General features: G+C 42.7%; 2 protein-coding genes across 2 annotated transcripts in view; one reads left to right on the top strand and one right to left on the bottom strand.

The window, feature by feature from the left end:
• The window catches only part of Pamr1 (peptidase domain containing associated with muscle regeneration 1), a 109,279-nt gene that overhangs the window by 67,842 nt on the left and 17,257 nt on the right, over positions 1-24,180 (top strand). The window lies entirely within an intron of this gene.
• Positions 20,965-23,681, bottom strand: LOC115067578. The gene is made up of 2 exons (XM_029555699.1): positions 21,926-23,681; positions 20,965-21,242 (listed from the first exon to the last, which is right to left on the bottom strand). The coding sequence occupies exons 1-2, from the start codon at positions 23,643-23,645 to the stop codon at positions 21,238-21,240; spliced, it is 1,725 nt and encodes a 574-aa protein (XP_029411559.1). The 5' UTR covers positions 23,646-23,681; the 3' UTR covers positions 20,965-21,237.

The following is a 24,180-nucleotide window of genomic DNA, read 5'->3' as shown; positions in this document are numbered from 1 at the left end:
AAGGCTTAATTTCTAGATGAGCTAGATATACAATGTTATGGCTTTGATAAACAGAGGCAAAATTGGAAAGAAGTAAAAAATGGTCACATAAGCTAAAATGCATTTAAGAAGCTGTTTCAAATCAGAGGAGAAAAGTAAATTTTTCCAAAAGTTATAATTAAAATATTCATGGGTAACTTGTGAGTCAAAACTGGATTTGTCAGTAAATTTATTCTAACAAGAAAAAAAATAAGCATCATGTAAAAAGAATGCAACATAAGGTACTGTGCACAGATTATAGCTTGATTCATAAACAGCCTCGGATCACTTTAAAACATCAGGATAGGCTGGGGATGTATCTCCGTGATAGAGTGTTTGCCTAGCATGTGCAAGGCCCTGGGATGGATCCCCAGTATGGCAAACAACAACAAGAAAATTACAAACAAACAAAAACAATAATCACAACCCCCCACAATGCACACAGGCAAGGAACTTTCCCCTTTCTAGTTTTCAAAATATAGTTAAAAGCTGTAATTCCTCAGTGCCGTGTAGTGACAGCTGTGTGAAGATTTGAGTGTGGACATCTCATCTGTCATTTGCTAGCATCAATTTGGGGAACTGAATTGTTATTTTCTGTAGGACCCAGAAATTCCTGTTAGGAAATGCAGCGAGTTCTGGCTCACTCAGTGGGGCAGTTTACCTTGTGATTTCTGGACAGAACTTAGGCATTGTTCAAAGTAGTTTGTTAGTGAGAAGAGCAAAAATGAGAGAAAAACAATGATTAGCTCTGTTTTCCTTCTGTGGGTATCAATGAACTGGAACAATCTCCTCAGAGGGAATTCTTTCAAAATTAAGAAGAAATCCAAGCAAGCATTTGGAGAGTCTCCAAAGTCCAAGATGCCCAAATTGGACCTGGCACTTGTTTTAAAAAGCGCTGAAACCAGAGAGTTCTACATTTTATTTATATGCCCTTAAACTTTACCGCTTCTAGATATCTTTTGTGATCATGATTGATTCTCCTCAAGTCCTCACAGAAAGGCAGATATTCCTTTTAGCAGGCAGAAGAGTCAAAGCAGAGGATGCAAGGCCCTGGTCCTCAGCACAGTCAGAACTAGGAGTCAGAAACACACATTTCCCACATAGTTTATGATATCTCAAATATAGCCCATGCCATGTGGCTTGGTGAGGCTCCCTGTGACTGATCAGTGAGCTCTGCTCACTTCTGAGACCATTCAAAAGTTTTTCCCTCTAGATAAGGCTCATCCGCCCCTCTGTTCTAAACACAGACTTTGACATGAGTTATTCTCCTTGCTTTCTTTGTGTTTGCTCATGTCTGTGAGTGGGGGTGGAATGGGAATAAATTTTCTACCTAATTGCAGGAGAAATATATACTCATAAAAAGTTAAACAGGGCCTGTGGGGATGGCTTAGTGGGTAAAGCATTTGCTACACAAACGTGAGGATTTTAGTTCAAATTCCCAAGACCCACATTAAGTCTCATGTGTTAGTATGAACATCTGTAATCACAGTGCTACTGGGAGATGGAGATGGAAGATGGAGACAGGAGAAGTCCTAGAAGTTGGTGACTCTGGCATATCAGAGAGAAAAAAAAATTAAGAAAAAGAGACCCTGTCTCAAACAAGGTGGAAGGCAAGGGCCAACACCAGAGGTTGTCTTCTGACCTCTATACATGCAGCATATTTGCACCAGCATTCACACATGCAAACATGCATGGGTGTTGCATGCACACACACATGCACACACACATGCACGCACATGTGCATGCAGATGGATGAAAATTCAAATGGTACACAGATGTATAAAATAAAAAGAAAATACTATTTTCCCTGCCCTACCCTGGTTCCCAGGGGATAACTCTTAGGAACTTGAAAGATCTACATTTCTGAGTTTTTCCTCCAAGCTTAAAAGCTAAGTTGTTGTTAAGGTAGGGCAGTGATCTCAACTGAGGTGACTTTGCCCTCCATCTCCACCTGTAGGTGGCATTTGGCACTATCTGAAGATGGTAATTTAGAGATAAATTGGTGGCTCTGCATCCTGTGGGGAGAGGCAAGGGTGCTGCTGAACCTCCTTCAAGACACAGACACAGGGCAGCCGTGTAATCCAGCCCCACTGACCGTAGTTATACAAAAGTAGACTAAAGCACACACGCACCCTTTCAATTGGTTGTCAGTGCCCATGGAATAGATATTTTTCCAGATGAGTTCATGTTGGGCTACCTCATTTGAAAAAAAAAAATATTGTTGACTATTCCATTGTGAATGTGAAAAACACAATCATCTAATTCCTTAAGATAGAGTTGAAATTGCTTTAATTTCTTGTTATGTAATTGTTATTATGAAGAGGACTTCAATGAACATCCTTAGTTTATTTTGTTGTTCACATATAAGATAACTGCCAATAATGTACTAATCTTTCAAGAGTATAGATAATTAAACTTTTGAGGGCTATTGCCTAAAGGTCACTAGAAGATTCTACCAACCTACAAGATGATCCTTAGTACAAGCAGGAGTCTCCAAAATAAGAACGGAGTTTCAAAACCCAGGGGCTGTTCTTGTCAAACTCAAATGGATTTCTGTCAGAGGAATCCGTCAGTCTGGGCGCAGAGTTCCTATTTGGATTTCATGAGGTTTGACGCCATTCCAGTGGTCAAGAGCAATCTTCAGGTTCTAGGCCTCCAGGTCTCACCCTCCCTAAATCTTTTCCCAAGGGGGAAAACCTTTCTCTTGCTCTTAAGTGACCTCAGAAACCTGACAAGGGAAATGGCCCCTCTTTAGCCTCCAGGCGCAGCTAGCCTCCTGCCAACACCCCCAGTGACCTCCAGCCTCCCTGGGCCACCTTGTAAGAAATTGGGGCCCCCTTCTTTCCTCTGAAGTTTCCTGTTTCATTGTATGGAACACAAGGACAAAGTAAGTCCTCTAGTAAATGGTTAGGATCTTGTTTTGTAAAAGTGCAGAGTGAGGGATTCATCGCCTGCTCTAATTTCCATGTTGCCTTTGTTCCTCTGGCCCAGTTGACAAAGCCGGGCTTTCCCCCTGCATCCTAATGAAGGCCAAAGAAATGGGCTAAATCTTTGGACACAATGCTCACACTGCAGGCTCTGATGCTCCTTGGAACAAAACAAATCAGTCCTCACCAATTAAAGAAAAATGGTGAATCTGGACTCTTTGGGGTTTTGGAGCCTCAGAAGGTTTCCCACTGGCTTGTCCCAAGGACTGTGGAGAAAGAGCAGGATGAGAGGCACACTTTATACTTGGGCTTCAAAGCAACAGTTCGAGTTTCTCATCAGAATGAGCCCTTAGGAACTTTTTAGTGGGGAAGGGTCCATAGAAACATGAATGCTGATGCAAGGAGCGTGTAGGAGACCCTCTAGTGGGCAGCAGCCATCCCTCCCATCACAGACAAGTAAATGGTGCATGGTGAGATTGATGCAAACTTCCCTGAGATCTGGCAGGTGAGGCATTTAAAAATGGAATCACCTCTTCTTTCTCACTACTAAAGGCCTCATTTATCCCAAATACACAGAAGGCAGGCTCATCTTTGTCTAATGAGAGATGGTGCTTTCCAGGGTGGAGGCCTTGAAATCTAAGGCTGGACGACTTTGGATTTACCTTGACTCTACAGTTTGTTAGGGTCCGTGACTCGGTGGGTCTCTTCTAGAGAACAAATGCACGAGTATGGAGATGCAAAGATCAAGCAGAGTTTTATTAAACCAGCTAGCTGGGGCCGAAAAGCCCGCGTTTATACAGCCAATAGTTTCAAAGCAAGCATTTCACAAACCAATAACTTTAAAACAAGAAAAATGTTACAACTCCCTTCAGGTGTCTCAATCGGGGAGAGATCGTTGGTATGTGCCTGGCACGACTCTTTCCTGTTATCTTGTGTGAGCAGACATGCCTACGTGACGTGACACAGAACAGGTCAGGCTCCGGGGGCTGTAGCACTTGCCTCTATCTCCGGATGCCTGTGTCTCCAGTTGAGTTAATTGGTTACAAGCAGTAAATTCCTCTTTCCCTAACAAGCTCACCATCCAGTTGACCTTGAGCAGGTGATTTAACTTCTGTTAGCCTCCATTTCCCCAGTAGGAAAGTCTAGAAAAATAATACCAGATAGTTTTCAGGGATTTATGGGAATGCATTATGGTGAAGACAGAATTGACTATTAGAAGCAATTATTCTTTATTTATGATCATTAACACATCTTTTTTTTTTTTTTTTTTTTTTTTCCCCTTTTGCCCTCTTGAGACAGGGTCTCCCTATAGCCCCAGCTGTCCTGGAACTCACTATGTGGACCAAGCTGGCCTTGAACTCACAGAGATCTGCTTGCCTCTGCCTCCCGAGTGCTGGGATTAAAGTTGTACAACCAATAATATTTACTGTGATCTTTCTATACACGGATATAATGTTCATTGATCATGCCTGTTCACTCCCATCCTCTTGCCTCTCCCCTTTGTCCCTCCTCTTTCTTGTCCCCTTCCCAGTCCCCAGTTAATTAGGTTATCATGTCTACTAGTTAGGTTATGAGTTTGCGTAAATGAGAGCCCACATGTGATACTTGTCTTTCTGTGTCTGAGAGCCATTATTCTAATTGCTCTGGCCCCATGCGATGGGCATTTAAAAATCTGGCAGAAAGCACAGAATTCTCCAGAACAGATATTAGAGTAACTACACTAATTTCTGCAACTTAATAGTTTTGAGAAGCCTTTTCTTTTCAGGGTGCCTAGGTTTAAGAAAATTCTTAAAATTCAAGGAGTTTCTAAGCCTGCTCTGTGAACTGATCTTCCCAGATCATCACTGGGAAATGTCCCCACCACCTTACCAGCATACTGGGAAGGAAGATCTGGTTTTAAAAGGACAAGCAGATGTTGCCAATGTCATTGTCATAAAGAAATCCAGGGTCCTCAGAGATGGCACCCACACTGAATGGAGTAAATGGGAACCTCTGTTACCAGGACAGCCAGCAAAGGGGTGCTCAGAGAACTGGGAAGTCTGGGTAATGTCTCAGACTAACTGCATTTCAACAATCAAAAGACGGTTGCTTTCTGGCCAACCTCTTTTCCCTCAGTTTCAGCTTTCACTCACTCACCATTTGGTGAACTGTGTGCCCTTCCCCCTAGTGGTCATTTTGGAGATGTGGGCTTTAGATCACCATTTAAAAAAAAGTTGTTAAAGAGGATGGTGTGTGTGTGTTTGTGTGTGTGTGCGCGTTTGTGTACAATCTGGCTTAGTTTTAGGGATAATTCCACAGATTTCCAAGGATCCATGGTGCTGTCCTACAAGCATTTAGTAACTCTAAATGTCCCAAAAGGACAATTAACTAGCAGACTGCTCACTGTTCAACCTTGGCCTAGGCAGAGCTCCTGTCCATTCACCTTCCCTAACACAAAGGTGAATCCAACATCGTTCTAGGGGTCTTCAGAGGGATGTCATACATTCATATTATATGCAAAAGCCAGAATCTGTCACATGTTGCCCTTGTATAGTTATTAAGGGAGGAGTTTGTGTCTGTGCACGCACATGTGTGTGTTCTATAGTCAGAAGAAAAGTTTTCTTTTCATTTGAATCAATTCTTGAGTGAGCCTGAGCTTATATAGGTCAACTGACATCTTAGCATGAAAGCTGCTGGTCTACATTGCCCCTGTGGCCTCTTAACCAGTATCTTGTGTCATACAAGCTAGAGTTCTTGAAGTTGTTATCTGGATTTGATTGGGAAATGTATGAATAATAAAAAATAAAAACAACACACACAAAGGAGGGATGTTTTGCTATTCAGAAGTTATTTTAGCATGGACAGTGTTCCCCCAAATAATGAATAAACAGATGAAACCACGGAAACCACTCTAAACATGGGATAGAACAGTCCACGTGAGAAAGGCTACCCAGCACTTGGCTGCTTGGGCTACACATGCCTTGCTTGCTTATTCCCTGGCCTTCTTGGCTTTTACTTTGGTGTTTGTAATCATCAAGGCAGGACTTAATGCAAGAGGCAGATTTTATTTAGATCCTGGGTTAAGAGGTGATCCATTAGAGCTGGAATGGGCAGTATGGCCACCAAGAGCAGGGGAAAATGGGCTCAAAATGTGGAAAAAGAGCCAGGGGACAGTGGAATCCACCTCTGTTGGAAGCAAGTGTTCCTGCTGTCAGGCCCCAAGATGGACTCCAGCCTTTGAGGCCAGAGAGCTCCAGGCTTTCTTAAAGGCCTGTTTTGGTGGATGTTCCTCACCTGCTCCCCGCTCACTTTAAAAGGTCAAAGCTTCTTTTTTGTAAATTCCCAGGCATCCTTGTTGGTCTCAATGTACTAAATACAATAGTCTTTCTTGTTTTTTTTTGGGGGGGGGGGGTTCTTGAGACAGGGTCTCACTATGCCACCCTGGCTGACCTCAAACATAATCCTCCCAGTCCTTAGATTCCAGGCATGCACCGCTGTGTCAAGCTCTTTTTTTTTTTTTTAATTTATTTTTATTTCATGTGTGTATATGTAAGTGCATCTGTTCATGTAATTCCTGTGGAGGCCAGAAGATGGATGAATGGTTGTTAGCAACCATGTGGGTGCTGGGAACTGAACCTGGGTCCTCTGCAAGAACAGCCAGTGACCTTAACCATTGAGCAATCCCTCCAGCCCCAAGCTCCTCTATTTTGTGTGTGTGTGTGTGTGTGTGTGTGTGTGTTGTGATATATGTACGTGTTGATGTGCTTGTGTACACATATGTGGGTATGCATATGCCTGTGGAGGCCAGAGATTGTCATCTGGAATCTCCCTCTCTCTCCATCTTATTTTTTTTTAAACAGGGTCTTTCATCATGGAAGCAGAGCTCACTGTTTGTCTAGACTGACTGGCTATTGAAGTTTTCAGGGACCTACGTATGTCCATTCTCCCAGCTCTAGGTTAACAGAAGCACATCATGGGTTCTGGGTACCAAACTCAGGTTCTCATTCTTATGTGGCAAATACTACTGATTGAACCATTTCCCCAACCCTCTGTCCTTGTACTGACTCAGAAAACTGAAATTCTAAGAAAACCCAAGACTATTATTGTCAAACAGATCCATCAGAAAATCAGCTGAGTTTCCCACATCACATAGGTGACCCATTTACTCTATCAAAGAGTGATGTGCCAGGTTTATTTTGAACAAGAAACAAAATAACCAAGACTTTCTGAAAATATTAATGTTGACCAGTATCTTGGATGCAGGCAGTTTTAAATAGGTCATCTGAGCACCGGAAAGTGGCATTTGAAAGACACAGTGTACCAGAGGCCCAAGACAATACTGATTAAGATCAAATAGCTAATTAAGCCTTAGTCTCCAAATTGCTGGCAGATGAATAAATAGCAGTGTATGCCATCCAAGCATAATTTCAAATGGATAGTATCTCATTCACACCCACAGAGGGCTGGAAAACATCAGGGAGGCAGAATGCCATTGGCTGGAAAGGGATAAAAAGAGATTTCAGTGAAGGCTACATCATCAGCTTGGTGTCATTATTTGTGGTTGGTGTTAACTTTTGTGAGAGTAAAACATATTTGGTTTAGTCTTGAAGCACCAAATTCAAAGATGAACTCAACAGGAAAAAATGAGGAAGAGAAAAGAGGCCATCATCTGGTTGTCTGAGCATTAGCTTTGTGTTGTCAGGTTCTAGAATTAACAAAGCCAATGAGAAAGTTAATGCCTTTTTCCAAACAGAACCAAAACTCTGTCAAAAGTTGTTTCCTTGATTTTGGTGATGAGTGAGATTGGGTAGACACTAAGAGTATGCTAAGAATTGAGACTAATTCCACTCTATCCCAACCTCCACCACAGCTAGTTCATGGGCGATGAACTTTGTTGACTTTGGACCTGTGTCCTTTGCTGTAGCTCTCAGAAACTCTTATGCCTCTGACACCTACCTCTTACTAAAGAGGCAGAATACTGTCCTGATTTTGCACACTCATCTGGTTACCTGGCTTTCATAAATATTTCATTACTAAAATTTGCCAAAAGGCAAATATGCTTTTCATGTATTGTTTTGTCATTTGCTACGCACTATTTGTGAAATCAAATATATGTGATAATAATTAAGTTAAAGTAATGAAAAAGCAGAATAAGAGCAATCAAAAGGAGATTACAGATGGTATAGAGGTTAACCATAGTGAACACAAGTTTATCTGGAGATGCAAACATCTATTTTATTGTTACCCTGACTCCTTTCTACTCAACATCATATATATATGATGTACATGATTATGAATGCTGAGGAGTTCCATCTGTCATCTGCAATGTGGAGACCCAGGAAAGATGGTAATGAAGCTTGGAGGACAAAGACCCAGTATTGTAGATTTCAGATCAGATTAGAAGAGAGCCAGGGTGCCGCAACCATGGTGTAGATGTCTCAGCACAGGCAGCCAGGCAGAGAGAAAACTCCCAAACCTCCCTTTCTCTACCTAATCTGTTCTACTCAGACCCTTAGTGGATTAGATGATGCTGACCCACATTGGGAAGGGAAGCACCTTTACTCATTCTATCAATTTAAATATTAGTCTCTTCTGGAAACACCCTCAAAGATACATTCAGATAGACTACTTAACCAGGTACTTAATGTAATGGCTAAACTGCATTGTCAACTTGACTTAAGAATCACTTAGGAATTTGAGGTGCACCTGTGGTAAGTCTGTGAATCTGTTTTCAGAAAGGATTAATTAAGGAGTGAAAAATCAAACCTGAATGTGGACAGCTCTAGCCCAAGGACTGAGGGTATAGACAGAATAAAGGGAGGGAAAGGAGAAAGCCAGGTGCTGACTTCTCTGTCTCTGCTTTTCCTCCACCATGATGTGAGCCGCTCTGCTGTGCCTTCTATAACATGATGGATTGAAGTTATGAGCCAAAACAAACAATTCCTCTCTTTATATGTGACTAGTTTTTCTTTTGCAGCTTTCAGTATTCTCTCTTTGTTCATTTAGTGTTTTTACTATGATGTGCCATGGAGCGTTTCTTTTCTGGTCCTGTCTATTTGGTGCTCTATGTGCTTCTTGTATTTGTATGGACATGTCTTTCTTTAATTTTGGGAAATTTTCTTCTACAATCCTGTTGAAGATCTGGGCCACACCATTATCCTGAGATTCTTCTCCTTCCTCTATGCCTATGTTGCTTAAGTTTGGTCTTCTTGTGGTGTCACACAATTCCTACATATTCCATTCTTGTGTTTTCTTAAATTTTTCATAATCTTTGCTTGAGTGGTCTAGTTCGTCCACTTTATCATCCCATCTTGATATTCTGTTTTCCATTTCATTCATCCTATTGGCAAGGCTTCCTCCTGTTTCTAATTGACTTTTTGAGTGTTTCATCTCATTCTTCATTTCAGCCTGAGTATTCAATATTTCTCTTTTCTGAATTCATTCAGAAGTTTATCTCTATCTTCTTTCAGTTCTTTGATTTCTTTGTGTGTTCTTCAAATTCACTGAATTCTTTTATCATTTATAATTGTTCTTTTGAATTCCATGACCTGTGTTATCTCTAGGGGGTTCTCATTGTACTCCTCTGCAGGACTGCTGGTACTTGGTGGGGATATATTATTTGGGTTTTTCATGTTATTTTTTTGCTGTGACTTTGGCATGTGGATTTCTTTTGTAGTTTCTGATTCTTGTGTGAGACTCAGGCCTTCCTGTGTTGAGTTTAGGTCTGCTTCTTTTTGTAAACTTTATGTGCCTTTGTGGTTTACTTGTTGGTCTAGGCTTCAGGTTCTCTCTTTTGATTTTATATTGGAGGGGTCAGATGGCTTTCGTCCTGTTGCTTAGGAGTTCCCACAGATGCCCAAGTCGGATGAGGATCAGATGCTCTCAGGCTTTCTCCTAAGGTCTGGATCCCTCCAGGAAAGATGCTGGCCTCAGGAAGTTGGGGGCTGGGCTGGCCTGGGAAGAGGGCCTGTCTCAGGCATGCAAATGTGAGGTGGGGGAGGGAACAGGCTCCAGAGCTCCCAGGGACTAGACCTAGGAATTGGGTTGGTCTGGATGAAAAGGATCAGGATGCAGTAGGGAGTCTGGGCCAAGAAGGCAGTCCAGAGGTCTGGGGAGCCAAGAGAAGAAATGGGCCAGTGCCCATGCTAGGAGGAGAGACAGGGTCGGGGAGCTGGGAAGGTGAATGAGGCTGGGGGAGTCAAGGTGCAGTGGGTGCTACCAAACATACCCAGGAAAGATGCTGGCCCCAGGAAGCTGGGGGCTGGGCTGCCCAGGGATGCAAAGGGGGGTTCGGGGAGGGAACAGACCCTGAGGGCTCCCAGGGACTAGACTGAGGAATTGGGTTGGTCTGGGTACAAAGGATCAGGAAGCAGTGGGAAGTCTGGGCCAAGAGGGCAATCCAAAGGTCTGGGGTGCCAAGAGAAGAAATGGGCCAGTGCCCATGCTAGAAGAAGAGACAGGGTGGGGGAGCTGGGAAGGTGAATGAGGCTAGGGCAGTCAAGGCACAGTGGGCATGGCTGAACTTATTCCGGAAAGATGCTGGCCCCAGGAAGCCAGGGGCTGGTCTGGCCAGAGATGCAAAGGCCATAAATAATTCCTCCCTAAAATTATTTCTGTCAGGTATTTGGGCATAGTGGTGGAAAAGTCATTAACACAGAAAATTGGCCCTGGAGAAGTGGGGTTGTTGGTAGGACCAAACCAAAATATGTGGTTCTCAGTCCTTTTGAACTGGTTTACAGGAGGAATTTGGATTCTATAGAATGCTGTAAGCAAAGCTTAATGGAAAATTCTGGTGAGAGTTCATAAGACATTCTGGAAGAAGTACACATGATAAAGACTGATTATAAGATTTTAAATGGGGCTATGGACTCTACTGAGAATTGAACTGGATACCATTCATGTTACACTCTAACAAAGAATTTGAGTACATTTTGTCAGAATTCTGAAACTTTGTCAGAGGCTGATTTTAAAAGGTGGTGCACGCCTTTAATCCCAGCACTCGGGAGGCAGAGGCAGGCAGATCCACTGTGAGTTCAAGGCCAGCCTGGTCTACATGGTGAGTTCCAGGCAGCTGAAGCTACAGGGAGACCCTGTCTCAAAAAGACCAAAATAAATAAATAAATAAATAAATAAATAAAGTAATAATTTATTGGTAGAGGAAAATTCAGTACAGCATAGCATTTAGGCTGTGGCATGGTTATTGCTGGCTGCTTTTAGTCAGATTCAGAATGATAATTGGAAACGAGGAGCATAGCAAAAGATTTGAAAAGCATGTAGTCTGGCCGGAAAATGAATGAGATGAATGCTGTGAACAAGAAAGATCCAAGCTCATTCCAGTGGGACAATAGGAAAGGCGTCTTGAGGACATTCAGGAATTGGTCAGGCCCTGCCCATCACAGGCCCTGGGGTATATACAATTACGAACTTATCTGACTTTCACTTGAGAAAAGACCCACCACAGTGCTCTGATTGTACAAAACTGTCTAGAGAAATGTTTTCCCAGAATCATTTACCTAAGCCCTCAGAGGATGGTACAACTCTGGTCTAAAGAGGCACAGGTATTACTTGAGCTGGTGGCAGAGCTTAGCGTTGTCCACATGATGCTGTTCTTTTTCAGGCATGCAGAACTTAAGAGTTCCAGGGTCATAGAAGCTTCCACACATATTTTAAAAATATTTTTTAATTTTATGTGTACAAGTGTTTTGCCTGCATATATGTAAGTGTGCTCATGTTGTACAATGCCTGTGGAGGTCAGAAGAGGCTGTTGGATCCCATGAAACTGTAGTTGCAGACAGTTGTTAGCTGCCATGTGGGTGCTAGGATTTGAATTTTGGTCCTCTGCAAGAACATCCAGTGTTCTTAACCACTGAGCAATCTTGCCAGGCCATTCCACACATATTTTAAAGGAAGGCTTGGGGGACCAGGAATATGCAGTGGAGTTGGATTCCCTGAAAGGAGCCTCTGAGAAAGTGATGCATGAAGCTATGATGGTGAAGCTGAAGTTCCTATGGAGATGTCCAGGATGCTTGGGATGCCAGAATTATAGAACATCTTTCATGGAAAACTGCAGGCAATAAGTAGGCCCTGAGAAGAAGATAGGCCATGTGAGCTGTAAATAGTAAGGCCAGAGAGCCACTACTACCCAAGTTGTTGGAATTCATATAGAATATCACATTCCCAAGTTGCTAGATATGGAACTACAGTGCTTAATGTTTGCTGTGCTGGGTCTTGGTCTTTTGCTAGCCCCATCTCTCTTTTCTATGGGAATGTTCACTCTGTGACATTGTATATTGGAAGTATGTAACTTACATTTTGCTTTTGCAATGTCTCATGACTAAGGGTTTGCCTTTAGTCTTAGAGACATTTTGGACTTTTGAACAATATTGCAACTGTAATGATTATTGAGATTTATAGAGGTGAGCTGAATTTGTTTGCATCATGATATGGCCATGAACCTTTTAGGAAGCCAGAAGTGTCATGGTCTGGTTAAAAATGGTATGTGTCGGTATTAGATTGATAATTGATGGGCTTGTGATGATTGATCTTCATTGTAAACTTGACTATATTTAAGACCACTTAGACATTTCCAGATGTGTGTCTTACAAATCTCAGAGTGTTTTCACAGAATATTAACTGAGAGGGGAAGGCCCACCTTGAGTGTAGGTGGTACCTTCCTATGGGTTTGGAACCCTGACAGTATAAAAAAGGAAGAAAGAAGGAAGCAAGCCAACTTTTAGTCATTCCTCTTTCTCTGCTTCCTCTACATCATGATGTGAGCTTCTCTGCATGCCCAGCTACTGTGATGGACTGAGCCTTCTAAAACTATGAGCCAAAATAAATATCTTCTTCCTGACGTTTTTTCTAGATTTGGTCACAGTGCTGTGATGCAAAAGCAGCTAGTACATCTGGTGTCCAGGAAAGCTGACACAGAAAATTAGCTGTCAACTAGTTAGATCATCATCTAGTTGTTTCTGAAAAATACTAGATAAGCTTTTGATCAATGCTAAATTACGTGTGTTTTTAGGGTTGCCTTATTTAAAGAGTAACCACAGTATGAATTATCTGTATTTTTTTTTTATCAAAAAGGCTTATGTTATACTCAGGAATTTATAATTTGCATGTTTCCAAACTCTTCCCCCCTCCCCCATTCTTCTCTGTGTATTAAGAACTAGCCCAGTCCTCCTAGGATGGGGTCGTGGTAGTGAGTAAAGGCCACAGCAATATTCGTGGAGAGAGGCAATAACGTAATATTATCTCTCAAGTGACTTAGGATCTTCTTAAATATTTGTTTATACTCTTCCATCTGGCACCTTCCAGATGTAATGTCATACATAGCTGCTTCTGTTACAAGTCAGCATTTCTGAGCCTCTTCTCACTATCTCTTTTACACTTGAGGCTGATGTACTGACCACATGGTCTTAACTACAGCATGTGCCCTGACTAAGTCATGATCTCTGTTTAGTATATTAGAAATGGCATAAATGTGATAAAATTTGGAATTCTAATTACAAGTCCCCAATAGTTATTTTGAGCAGAAGTATCTAAATTAGAATCTGGTTCCATTTCACTTGCCTTCCTACCTGTGGATTAAAAGGCTCTCTTTCAGACCACAGAGCTGGCTAAGTGGCATCAACCCAGTTCCATCAATTATACCTGAAGAACTCTTCATTGCAACCCAGACTTCAGCCAGCTTCTATGGGTAGCTAGTATTTGCCAAGGCTCCTTCACATCCTATTCAAATTCATTTAAGGGGCTGGAGAGATGGCCCAGAAGTTAACAATACAGGCTGCTCTTTCTGTTCAGGTTCCAGCACCCACATGGTGTCTAACAATGGTCTGTAACTCCAGTTCCTGGGGATCCAACACCCTCTTTTGACCTCTGTGGGCATTGAACAACATGCATGCACTTACATGCAGACAGTGTATTTCTGTACATTCACACACATAAAAATAATAAAATATTAAAAATTCATTTAAAGCCTCCATTGTTACTTTTACTTATTCCTTGGTCAGCATGCTATCTATCTTTTAATGTGATTTTAGAAGCAAAGAAAGGCATTAGTTACAGGACAAGCTGGTACTAATGAAAAAAGGTGTGAATAGGGGGCTGGAGAGATGACTCAGGGGTTAAGAACGCTGATTGTTCTTGCAGAAGACCTGGGTTAGAACCCAGCACCCACATGGCAGCTAATAACTAACTGTCCATAACTCTAGTTGCAGGGGATCCAACAGTCTCTTCTGTCCTCCATGGGTATTACACGATAAGAGTGCACGTACCTACATGCAGGCAATACACATGTACACATAAAATAAAAATAATAAATAAAATATTTTAAAGAAAAAAGGTATGAATATTCCTAGCTTAGAACATCTCCTTTACATTCAGGCCTACTTCAACTAACATACTTAAAAGTCTACTCTCCTCTGCAACTACATAACTCCTCCTACCTTACTCTAAATTTTTCTTATAAAACTTGAGGGAAGTGGCTGAAAAATGGCTCAGCAGTTAAGAGTGCTCAGTGTTCTTGCAGAGGACTCAGGTTCAGTTCCCAGCACCCACATGGTAACTCTAGTTGCAGGGGATCCAACAGTCTCTTCTGTCCTCCATGGGTATTACACGATAAGAGTGCACGTACCTACATGCAGGCAATACACATGTACACATAAAATAAAAATAATAAATAAAATATTTTAAAGAAAAAAGGTATGAATATTCCCCTCCCCATCATTGTTCTGTCTTTCTCTTTTTGTGTATCAGAATAAGTTCAGTCAATCAGCCTAAAGAAGTAAACTGAGTTTCCAACAATAATAGTCTTTAAGATCTAGCTGAGCAGTAAGGTTTTCCCTTTATTTTTATGGTACTGGAGATTAAACCTCTTGGCCTCATATGTGCTAGGGAAGCAATCCACCCCAGGATATCTCCCTGGTCCTCTTTTCACTTTTTTTTTTTGAGAAAGAGTCTAACTAAGTTGGGCTCATCTTGAACTCAATCTTTAATCCAGGCTGGCTTTGAATTTGCAGTGTTTCGGCTTAGTCGCTCAAGGATTTGGGATAACAGGCTTGTGCCACCAGGCCCAGCTAAGGATTTTCTTTATTGAGAAAGACTTCATTCGGTAAAAATCAGACCCAGAGAATAAATAACTAAAAGGAATGCCTCAAACTGTTTCTAAGTGTTTAAGTGAGGCTAAGGACAGGCAGGGTATACAATTACCTTAGTGGAATAAGCCTGAACCAACATCATTTGCATTTCTGGCTTTGAAATGAAAAATTTCCGTGTGCATACATGAATTTGCAGCATCTGTGATTGTCCACACAAGACGTGCATAAGATCAAGCCAGCTAAAGTCCCAGCATGGAAGGTGGAGGGACTCACAAAGTCCCATTCCTAGCTGAGAAGCTATCGGCAATTGATAGCTGCTGGGGAGGGAGAATAAGTTTCTTCAGGGATGCAGGCCCTGAGAAGCTACCCATGATCTAGTAGATGATCCTATATCCACGGGCATACAGACAGCACTAAGTGGACTCAGTATTTTAAAAAGAGAGAGTACATGAAGATGGGAAAGAAAAGTGGTAGGGGGATGGGGGGAATTGGATGGCAGGGAATGGAGGTTGGACTTAATCAAAACATGTTATGTGAATGTATGAATGTCTCAACAATAAAAAGTTTTAAAAAGATACAGAAAAACACCTGCTGATACCTAATTCTGCCTGACACAGGGATACGCCTTAAACACAAAGTGACCAGATAAACAGTCAACGTCTCCTCAGTCCTTCTCCAAAGAGGGACAAGCTGGATTCAGGAGAGACTAAGTAATATGTCGAACCATGTTCCCAGGCAGCTTTTTACTATCCTTGTCTCCAAATCTGACCTTAGAGCTTGGACATCCAAGTAAAAGTAGAAGACAAATATTTATGAGAGAACGGAGTAGCACATCAAAATGATAGATTCACTCAGAAAATGGATTGCTTTTGTGAACAAGAATATCATATGGATGATGGTTTAAGGGAAGAGAGGGCCTGATGGTTTTCCATGGCAGGCATTTGCCCTTAGGCCTGGTAATTGTTGGGAATGGGAGGCAGGTTCAATTCTTCATTCAAGCATGAAGAGTATGAACTTCCTCTTGTCACACTCAGTGTTGCTTTTTTGACCCAAGGGCACAGGGAAGTGATATTTTTAGGGAACACTGAAGAACCACTTCTGAGGATATGATCAAGCAGTCCTGACCTGCTGTGTGGTGGTATCATCACTGTGTCTTCTTCGTAGAGATCACTTGCCCTGGTCATCGAACTGCCAGTAGTGATTCTTACTGTATAGTTGGAAAGAGAAAGATACAACTTTATTTGCATTAAATCCAGTTCTAAGATTTATAATTCAAGTTTCTGAGAATTCAGTCTTGTTGGGGCTGCCTTCTTGCCCCAGGGATATAGAATCATTCTATGTAGAGAATATCAAATGATCAGGGTGAATCCTCTAATGTGGGTTCTAAGTACACTTAAGTCTACTCTAAGTTCATCTTGAGGAACCCCATTGTCTATACCACTTTATCCCTTTAGGTGCCAGAGCTTGGCTGGAATGGGTCTGGCCTAGAGCCTGAGAATGTTTATGGAGGCTGGAGAACTTTTTCCAAGGGTCTAGACTCTAACTTCCTGTCTAGTCTTCCTTTTCAAGATCTCATTGCCCAGGAGAGCTAAAGGGCACACAGGGCTCAGTGACAAGTGCTTCTCTGGGTTCTCATAACTCTCAGCAGAACTAAGAAGGGATGGCATGAGAGGTCATGATGCCCCAGGCTTAGAAAACATCATAACTTCCTTAGGGTACTTTCTCCCCAAAGCAGATCCTACATCCAGCATTTGACACTGGATGATTACTAAAGGATATGCTCCCAGGATCAGCCAGTAAGAGAAATGTAGAGGTAAGAAAAGAAAGGGGAAGAAATCAAGCAAGAGTCTTTTCAACTGAACTACTAGATGCAGTCTAATTTCACAGGATTCTGGAAAGTGAAAGTTATACATCAAGGAACATGTCCATCCCATTGGCTACAGGCAACCTTTGGTTGGACAAAGGATGGGCAAAATCAAGGTGTTTTTCAGCTCTTCAGTTAGGCAAGCTGGTGCTCATATCTAAGGGAAGTTCTCTGAAGGATGCAGGTGCCAGCTCTCAGCAGCAAAGCATGCCAGGAGAACAGAGGGACAGGCCCCTAGTGCTGATGAAGGGATACACGGAACCTGGGCGCTCCTATAGGAGTCAAGGCAAGAGCCATTACAGAGCCATCACACATGTCCCTTTGAAGTGGAATCATTGAACTACTTCATACAGTGCCCTTGGGGGAGGGGCTAAGGATAGAGAAGGTCTTTAAATGTTTATCTGAAGTAATATTCCAGAAAAATGCACCTCCAATGACTGTTTTTGTTTGTGCAATAATATCTAGGGCATTCTAAACTTAGTGTGTTTGTGTCCTCAAGCTGAGCCTCAAAAGTAACAAGGCAATATGCTATTTATTACTAATCATGGGATATTTTACTTAGCAGAGCAGGGCCTGATGTTCTTTTAGGCTGCAGATACAGATGTTTTAAGTTCTTTATTGGCTTTGTCTGAAAATAGCCATCCCACTAAGAAGAAATGAGACACAAAGCTCTTGAAAAATCAAACAGAAAAGAATATGAATGCATCCAATGGGGAGATACAAAGGTTTCTAAAAAGAGAACACACAGAGTATCGGTCATCACTTTGAAATCTGTGGGAAGGAGCTCTGATGAGATGCGAATGGTCTAAGTACCCACCAGGTAGATGTCTAAAGTAGGAGAAGCAACGGTACATGGAGGAAGTTTCAGAATTCTCTTCAAAAACATCATAAGCAGGTATGCAGCTTTGGAAAATATAGGAAATGAAAGAAAACAGAGTTGCTGTTTGATATAGAGCACAATATTAAGGTTTTATGTGCAGAATTATAAAATGTAAAAGTTCAGATGCTGTACTTGGTACGCAGAAGTCTTAATCAACTTGAGTTTGGAGGCTCCTTGTGGTAAATGCTAGTCAAAGCTCAGAAAACAGAGAAACATGGCAATATGCTTTGGTAGGTCTGATAATAGGCCCTTAAAGCTTCTCTCTGGGATATTCTGGAAAGTGTTTTAAATTGGAAGAATTGGCTTTTAGTTGAGTACTTTATAAACAAAGGCAAACATAGAAAAAAAAAAAACAAGAACTTTGAATTCAATTACTCCTCAAAGCCAGCCCAGGCAAGTAAATGTTACTAGCCTGCTTCACAGATGAGGAAAAACAATATTTGAGGAAATTAATTTCTAGGTCACAGCAAATTAAGTAGAAAAATGAGTAAATTTCACCCCCTTGCGGAATCATGATTATTTGAACTCCTATTTGATCCTTAAATCTAGTGACTAGATTTAAGTGAGTTCATGGAAAAAATGTATTAGTCAATGATGTGTAAGATATTAAAAGGTATTGTCTTGAGATGAAGATGCATTAGACATAGAAAAAAAAAAAGACACAAAGAACCAGATGTTGGATTTAGACACTTAAAAGAAAGGACCTTAAAATCATACCAATAGAAACAACAAATAATAAACAAGAGGTTGGATATAAGACCTAGGAGTTAAGAAAACTTTGTTCTCTTGCAGAGGACTCAAGTTCAGTTGTGAGCTGCCCACGTTGGGCAGCTCACAACTACCTTTAACTCCACTTCCAGGGGATCTGATACTCTCTTCTGGCCTCTTTACGTGCGCGCGTGCGCACACACACACACACACACACACACACACACACACACACGACATATTTTTAAAAATTAACAATAATAAGATTGTGATATTTTAAGATTGTAAATCTTAAAATTTTGCAAAGATGCAAAATTTATGTTGTAAGTGAGAGGTAACAAATAGTTTAAAGTCCATTTCCTCATCCTCTCTCCCTGCTGCTTTGAAAATATGTCTGTGTCTATATGTGAGTTACTTGACATCTTGACATGTTTCTGGCTTGAGACTGTGTGAGTCTATAGAACATTTTCCAGTGGTGATCCCTTAGGATGTTTCTTCTGTTCCATTCTCTTTGTCTTGTCCTCCTGGGATACCAATGATGTATTTATTTACCTCTCAGCTTATGCCCTGTACTTCTTACATTTTCCTGTGCATTCCACCCTTTTGTATCTTTAGGCTTCATTCTGAGTTTTTCTTTTAATCTGTCCTTCAGTTTATTACTCTTTTTTAACCTTGGAGTCACCACTAAACCATTCACTGGTTTTTAAAATTTCATTATATTTTTCAGTTTCAGTTTTTTATTTTCCTGTGGTTATAGTTCAATGTTTATAGTTTTGTGCTAAAGTCATGAATTTTGTCTTTGATTTCCTTGCACATATTCAGCATGGTAATTTTTTTTTTTTTGGTCTTTTTGAGACAGGGTCTTTCTGTAGCCCCAGATGTCCTGGCACTCACTGTGTGGACCAGCCTGGCCTTGAACTCACAGAGATTTGCCTGCCTCTGCCTCCGGAGTGCTGGGATTAAAGGCCTGTGCTACCACGCCCAGCAAGCATAGTAATTTTCAAGTGATTTCACATAACTACATTATCTGGATCTTTAATAAGTCTCCTATTGTCTGCATTTCTCTTGTTGCCAGTTGTGTGGTCTAGCTTTCTGTCTTGGTCAGTTGAGGCTGCTACAACAGAATGGTATAGACTGAGTGACTCGACGTTTATTTCTTACAGATCTAGAGGTTGAGAAGTCCAATATCAGGGTGTTGGAAAATTCATTATCTAGTGAGGACCTGGTTCCTCATTCATAGGTGGCTGCCATCTTGCTGTGTCCTCACATGAAGGAAGGCAGGAGAGAGAATTTTCTGGATTTTCTTTTGTAAGGCCAGTAATCTCATCAGTCATGAGGGCTCAATCTTCATGGTCTGATTCTTAGCAAATACTCTACCTTTGAATACTATGCTGTTGGAGGGATAGGATTTTAACACAGGACTTTGAGGGAGACACAAGCATTCACTCTATTGTACATTCCACTAGATCCTAGCTTAGAAATACACTTGACTCTATTCTGGTCACATTATATAAACAATAACTTAAAAACAACAATAGTTTTTTATTATTCTCTCTTCTAAGATCTCACCAAATTTCAGTTGCTATGTTGATTTGATTATAGTTTTTCTGAGCTCAGAAGTAAGAAATATTACATAAAAAGTGTTCATGTGACTGTTAGGGTCCGTGACTCGATGGGTCCCCTCCAGGTAACAAATACACGGGATTGGAGATGTAAAAATCAAGCGGAGTCTTTACTTTCCAGCTAGCTGGGGTCGACCGGCTTCCCAAGACATGCAAGTCTGGTCAGAACGATCGACCCCCATTCAGTTTCAGGTACAGATTATATAGGCCCACATAGTCATTACACAAAAAGCATTCCTCAGCAGACACTTTAATCAATCATCTTCTAAAAGCTATAGTTTCGGTTAAACATCTTTTCCAGGAAGGGTAGATCTGGTGTAAGCCTGGTGCAACTTCCCTCTTTTTGTTCCTTATCGGTTATCTGGTATGTGCAAACAGGCCTACAGGACACATTGTAAATCAACTGAGTCTGGGGTCCAGGGTCCAGGAAGGAGGTTTACAGCACTTCAATTCTTAGCATTTCAACTAGGTTAATCATCCATGTGTGGTAGATACAATCAGGCAGAACAGGCAAGCTTAGCAAGTAAATCTAAATCAACATTTTAAACAGAGTTTTCTATCAAAATGCAGAGTTCTTACAGCATTCATCAAGGTATTTCATTTTTTTTACCAACAGTTTCCGTGAAGGCTAGAAGAGGGCATCAGAGCCCACGGAGCTGGCGTTATAAGGAGCTTCTAGCCACTTGTAGGTGCTGAGAACCGAAGTTAGGTTCTCTGTGAGAGCTGTACGTACTCTCAACTGCTGAGCTCTCTCCAGCCCAGGTATGCTTTATTGTTATTATTATTATTAATTAGTATTAATGAATAAATTCACAATAAGTGTTTATTATTTTATTGGATAACTGAGTTATGCCATTTGAACAAAATGTCCGCAGTTAGTTGCTAGATAATATATTACCAGCAACATCCTCACCCATCCAGTCTGCGTGGAGAGCTTCATAAGGGAGTCTCAGTGGTGGCAGGGATGCTTGGCAAGTCCTGAGACAGCGCAGGGTAGAAATCCTCTCAAGTTCGATTTAGCCGTATCTTTAGAGGGTTGTTTGGATCTTTCTACGCTTTTTACGTCTTTATGTCGAGCTCTGAGTCTTGGTGAGGTGATGCTTTACGAACGTGGGTGTGATGTACCCAAGAAGCAATACCGTCAACCTTCAAGGCAGTGGGAGTAACAGACAACACAACATGAGGTCCCTTCCCCCTGGGTTTAAGGGTCTTTATTCTGTGTCTTTTTCCCTAGACTGTGTTCTCTGGGGAGATACCATGCTCTATATTAAGCACCTTTCTTTCTCCATAGTAAGCTCTGATTAGGGGCCAAATTTCCTGTTGTACTTTAGTGAGAGATTGTAATACACTCAGGTAGTCAGGTGCTGATCCTTCTTCCCCTGGGGGCAACGCCCGCCTGGTTATCGGTGGCGGGGCTCCAAACATTATCTCGAAGGGGGTCAGTCCATGCACATAGGGGGAGTTCCTGACACGGAAAATGGCTAAGGGAAGGAGAGTCACCCAGTCACCGCCAGTCTCAGCGACCAATTTAGAAAGGGTCTCCTTTAAAGTCCGATTCATCCTTTCTACCTGCCCAGAACTCTGTGGGTTATAAGCACAATGTAGTTTCCAATCTGTTCCCAGAGTCTGGGCTAGTCCTTGCAGGACTTTGCTAATGAAAGCCGGGCCGTTATCAGAACCTATGACTTCAGGGACTCCATACCTGGGAATTATTTCCTCAATTAGCTTTTTTGCTACTACCTGGCTAGTTTCATTTTTAGTGGGAAAGCCCTCTACCCATCCTGAGAAGGTATCCACCATTACTAACAAGTACTTATAACCAAATTTACCTGGCTTTACCTCAGTGAAGTCTATCTCCCAATACCTTCCCGGTGCCCTCCCCCTCTCCCGGCTACCAGTTGGGTGGAGCTCCTTTGGGGCTGGTCTAAGTTTCGCACAGCTGTTGCAACTTCCCGTGATCAGTCTTGCTGCTTTAGTCTGATGTGGGAAAACCAGCTGTGCATTTTGGAAAAGAGTAAGCAACTTCTTCCAACCTAAGTGGGTAGATCTGTGTAAATTAGTTAACATGTATTTCCCTAATATTTCTGGTAGAATCAACCTGCCTTCCTGGTCCCGGCTCCAACCTCCTTCCCCAGTCCTCCCCTCCGGTGCTCGCTTCTTTATCCACTCTAGATCCTGTGGAGAATAATCAGGTTTGGGGGGCAGAGTAGGCAGTTCTGGTATCGGTACCTCTAGGGCGGCTAGTACAACTGGATCTCCAGGACTGGAGAGGGCCACTCTTTTGGCTTCCGTGTCTGCAAGGTTGTTACCAATGGCCTCAGGAGTCTTCTTGACTTGGTGTCCAGGCACGTGTATGACTGCCACTGCCCTGGGTTTTTCTATAGCTCTCAATAGTCTCTGGACTTCCTGTAAGTTCTTTAGTTCTTTTCCTTCAGCAGATCGGAACCCTCTCTCTCGGTAGATGGCACCATGAACGTGCACCGTGCCAAAGGCATATCTACTGTCCGTGTAGATGTTAGCTCGCTTGCCTTCCGCCCTTTCTAGGGCCTCTGCAAGGGCAATAAGTTCGGCTTTTTGCGCGGAGGTACCTGGAGGTAGGGCAGCACTCCAGATGACGTCTCCTTCTTGTGTTACCACCGCTGCCCCTGCTCTTCTGACTCCATCCTTCACAAAGCTGCTTCCATCAGTGTACCAATCCAGCTCACTGTTTGGTATCCTTGTGTCCTTCAGATCTATCCGAGTCTGGCAGACTTCAGATAGGACATCTCTACAATCATGGGCCGGGGAGGACAGGTCTGGGTCTGGCAAGAGTGTGGCTAGATTTAAAGTTACTGGGGCCGAGAAGGTAATTCGGGGCGAGTCTAATAAAAGCCCCTGATAATGGGTGAGTCGGGCATTCGTCATCCACTTCCCGGGAGGGTGTCGGAGGATTCCCTCCACCGTATGTGGTGCTGTTACCTTCAAGTCTTGTCCAAATGTCAGCTTGTCGGCTTCCTTGACCAACAGGGCGATGGCTGCCAGGATGCGTAGGCAGGATGGCCATCCTGAGGCCACAGGGTCCAGTCGCTTAGATAAATAAGCCACCGGTCTTTTCCATGGACCCAGCTGCTGGGCCAAGACCCCTTTAGCGACTCCCTTCCTTTCATCTATGAAAAGGGCGAAAGGTTTCTCTGGGTCCGGCAGAGACAGGGCTGGGGCCTGAAGGAGTGCTTCTTTCAATCGGTCAAATGCCTCTTGTTGCTCTTGGCTCCACTTCCAGTCGGGCCCGTCTTTGGTGGCCTCATACAGTGGACGGGCTATCTCTGCATACCCAGGAATCCAGAGTCTGCAAAACCCAGCCGAGCCGAGGAATTCCCTTACCCCTCGGGGAGAGGCGGGCACTGGAATGGTCAGGATGGTTTGCTTCATAGCCTGAGTCAACCATCTGGCCCCTTCAGATATCTTATACCCCAGGTAGACTACTGACCTCTGGCAGATGTGCGCCTTCTTGGCGCTGGCTCGGTATCCCAGGCTGCCTAATTCAGCCAGCAGATTCTTCGTTGCCTCCATGCACTCTCCATGAGTAGCTGTGGCCAGCAGCAAATCATCCACATACTGCAGCAGGGTTACATGAGGGTGCCTTTTGCGGTAAGGCTCCAGATCTTGACTTAGGGCCTCATTAAACAGGGTGGGGGAGTTCTTGAAGCCTTGGGGCAGCCTGGTCCACGTGAGCTCCCCCGTCTTTCCCCCTCCAGGTTCCTGCCACTCAAAGGCAAACAGGGATTGGCTGATCTCCGCCAGAGGGATGCTGAAGAAAGCATCCTTCAAATCCAGGGTGGTATACCACACATGGGATGGTGGCAAATGGCTGAGCAGGGTATATGGGTTGGGCACCGTGGGATGAATGTCCTCCACCCTTTCATTGACCCTTCGCAAGTCCTGTACTGGTCTATAGTCCTCATTGCCAGGCTTTCTCACAGGAAGCAGGGGCGTGTTCCAGGCTGATTGACAGGGTTTAAGGATTCCTTCTTCTAGCAATCTGTGAATGTGGGGCGCTATTCCCCTCCTAGCTTCTTCTGGCATCGGGTACTGTCTGACTTGGACA

This window comes from Nannospalax galili, unplaced genomic scaffold, assembly GCF_000622305.1.
Source record: "Nannospalax galili isolate Female #2095 unplaced genomic scaffold, S.galili_v1.0 scaffold126, whole genome shotgun sequence".
In the NCBI taxonomy this organism is placed as follows: domain Eukaryota; kingdom Metazoa; phylum Chordata; class Mammalia; order Rodentia; family Spalacidae; genus Nannospalax; species Nannospalax galili.
This window is presented reverse-complemented; position numbering and strand designations above follow the sequence as displayed.

Excerpts from the sequence above, each read along its gene's own strand:
- LOC115067578 (XM_029555699.1), bottom strand. The coding sequence starts at position 23,645 with ATGGAGGCAACGAAGAATCTGCTGGCTGAATTAGGCAGCCTGGGATAC.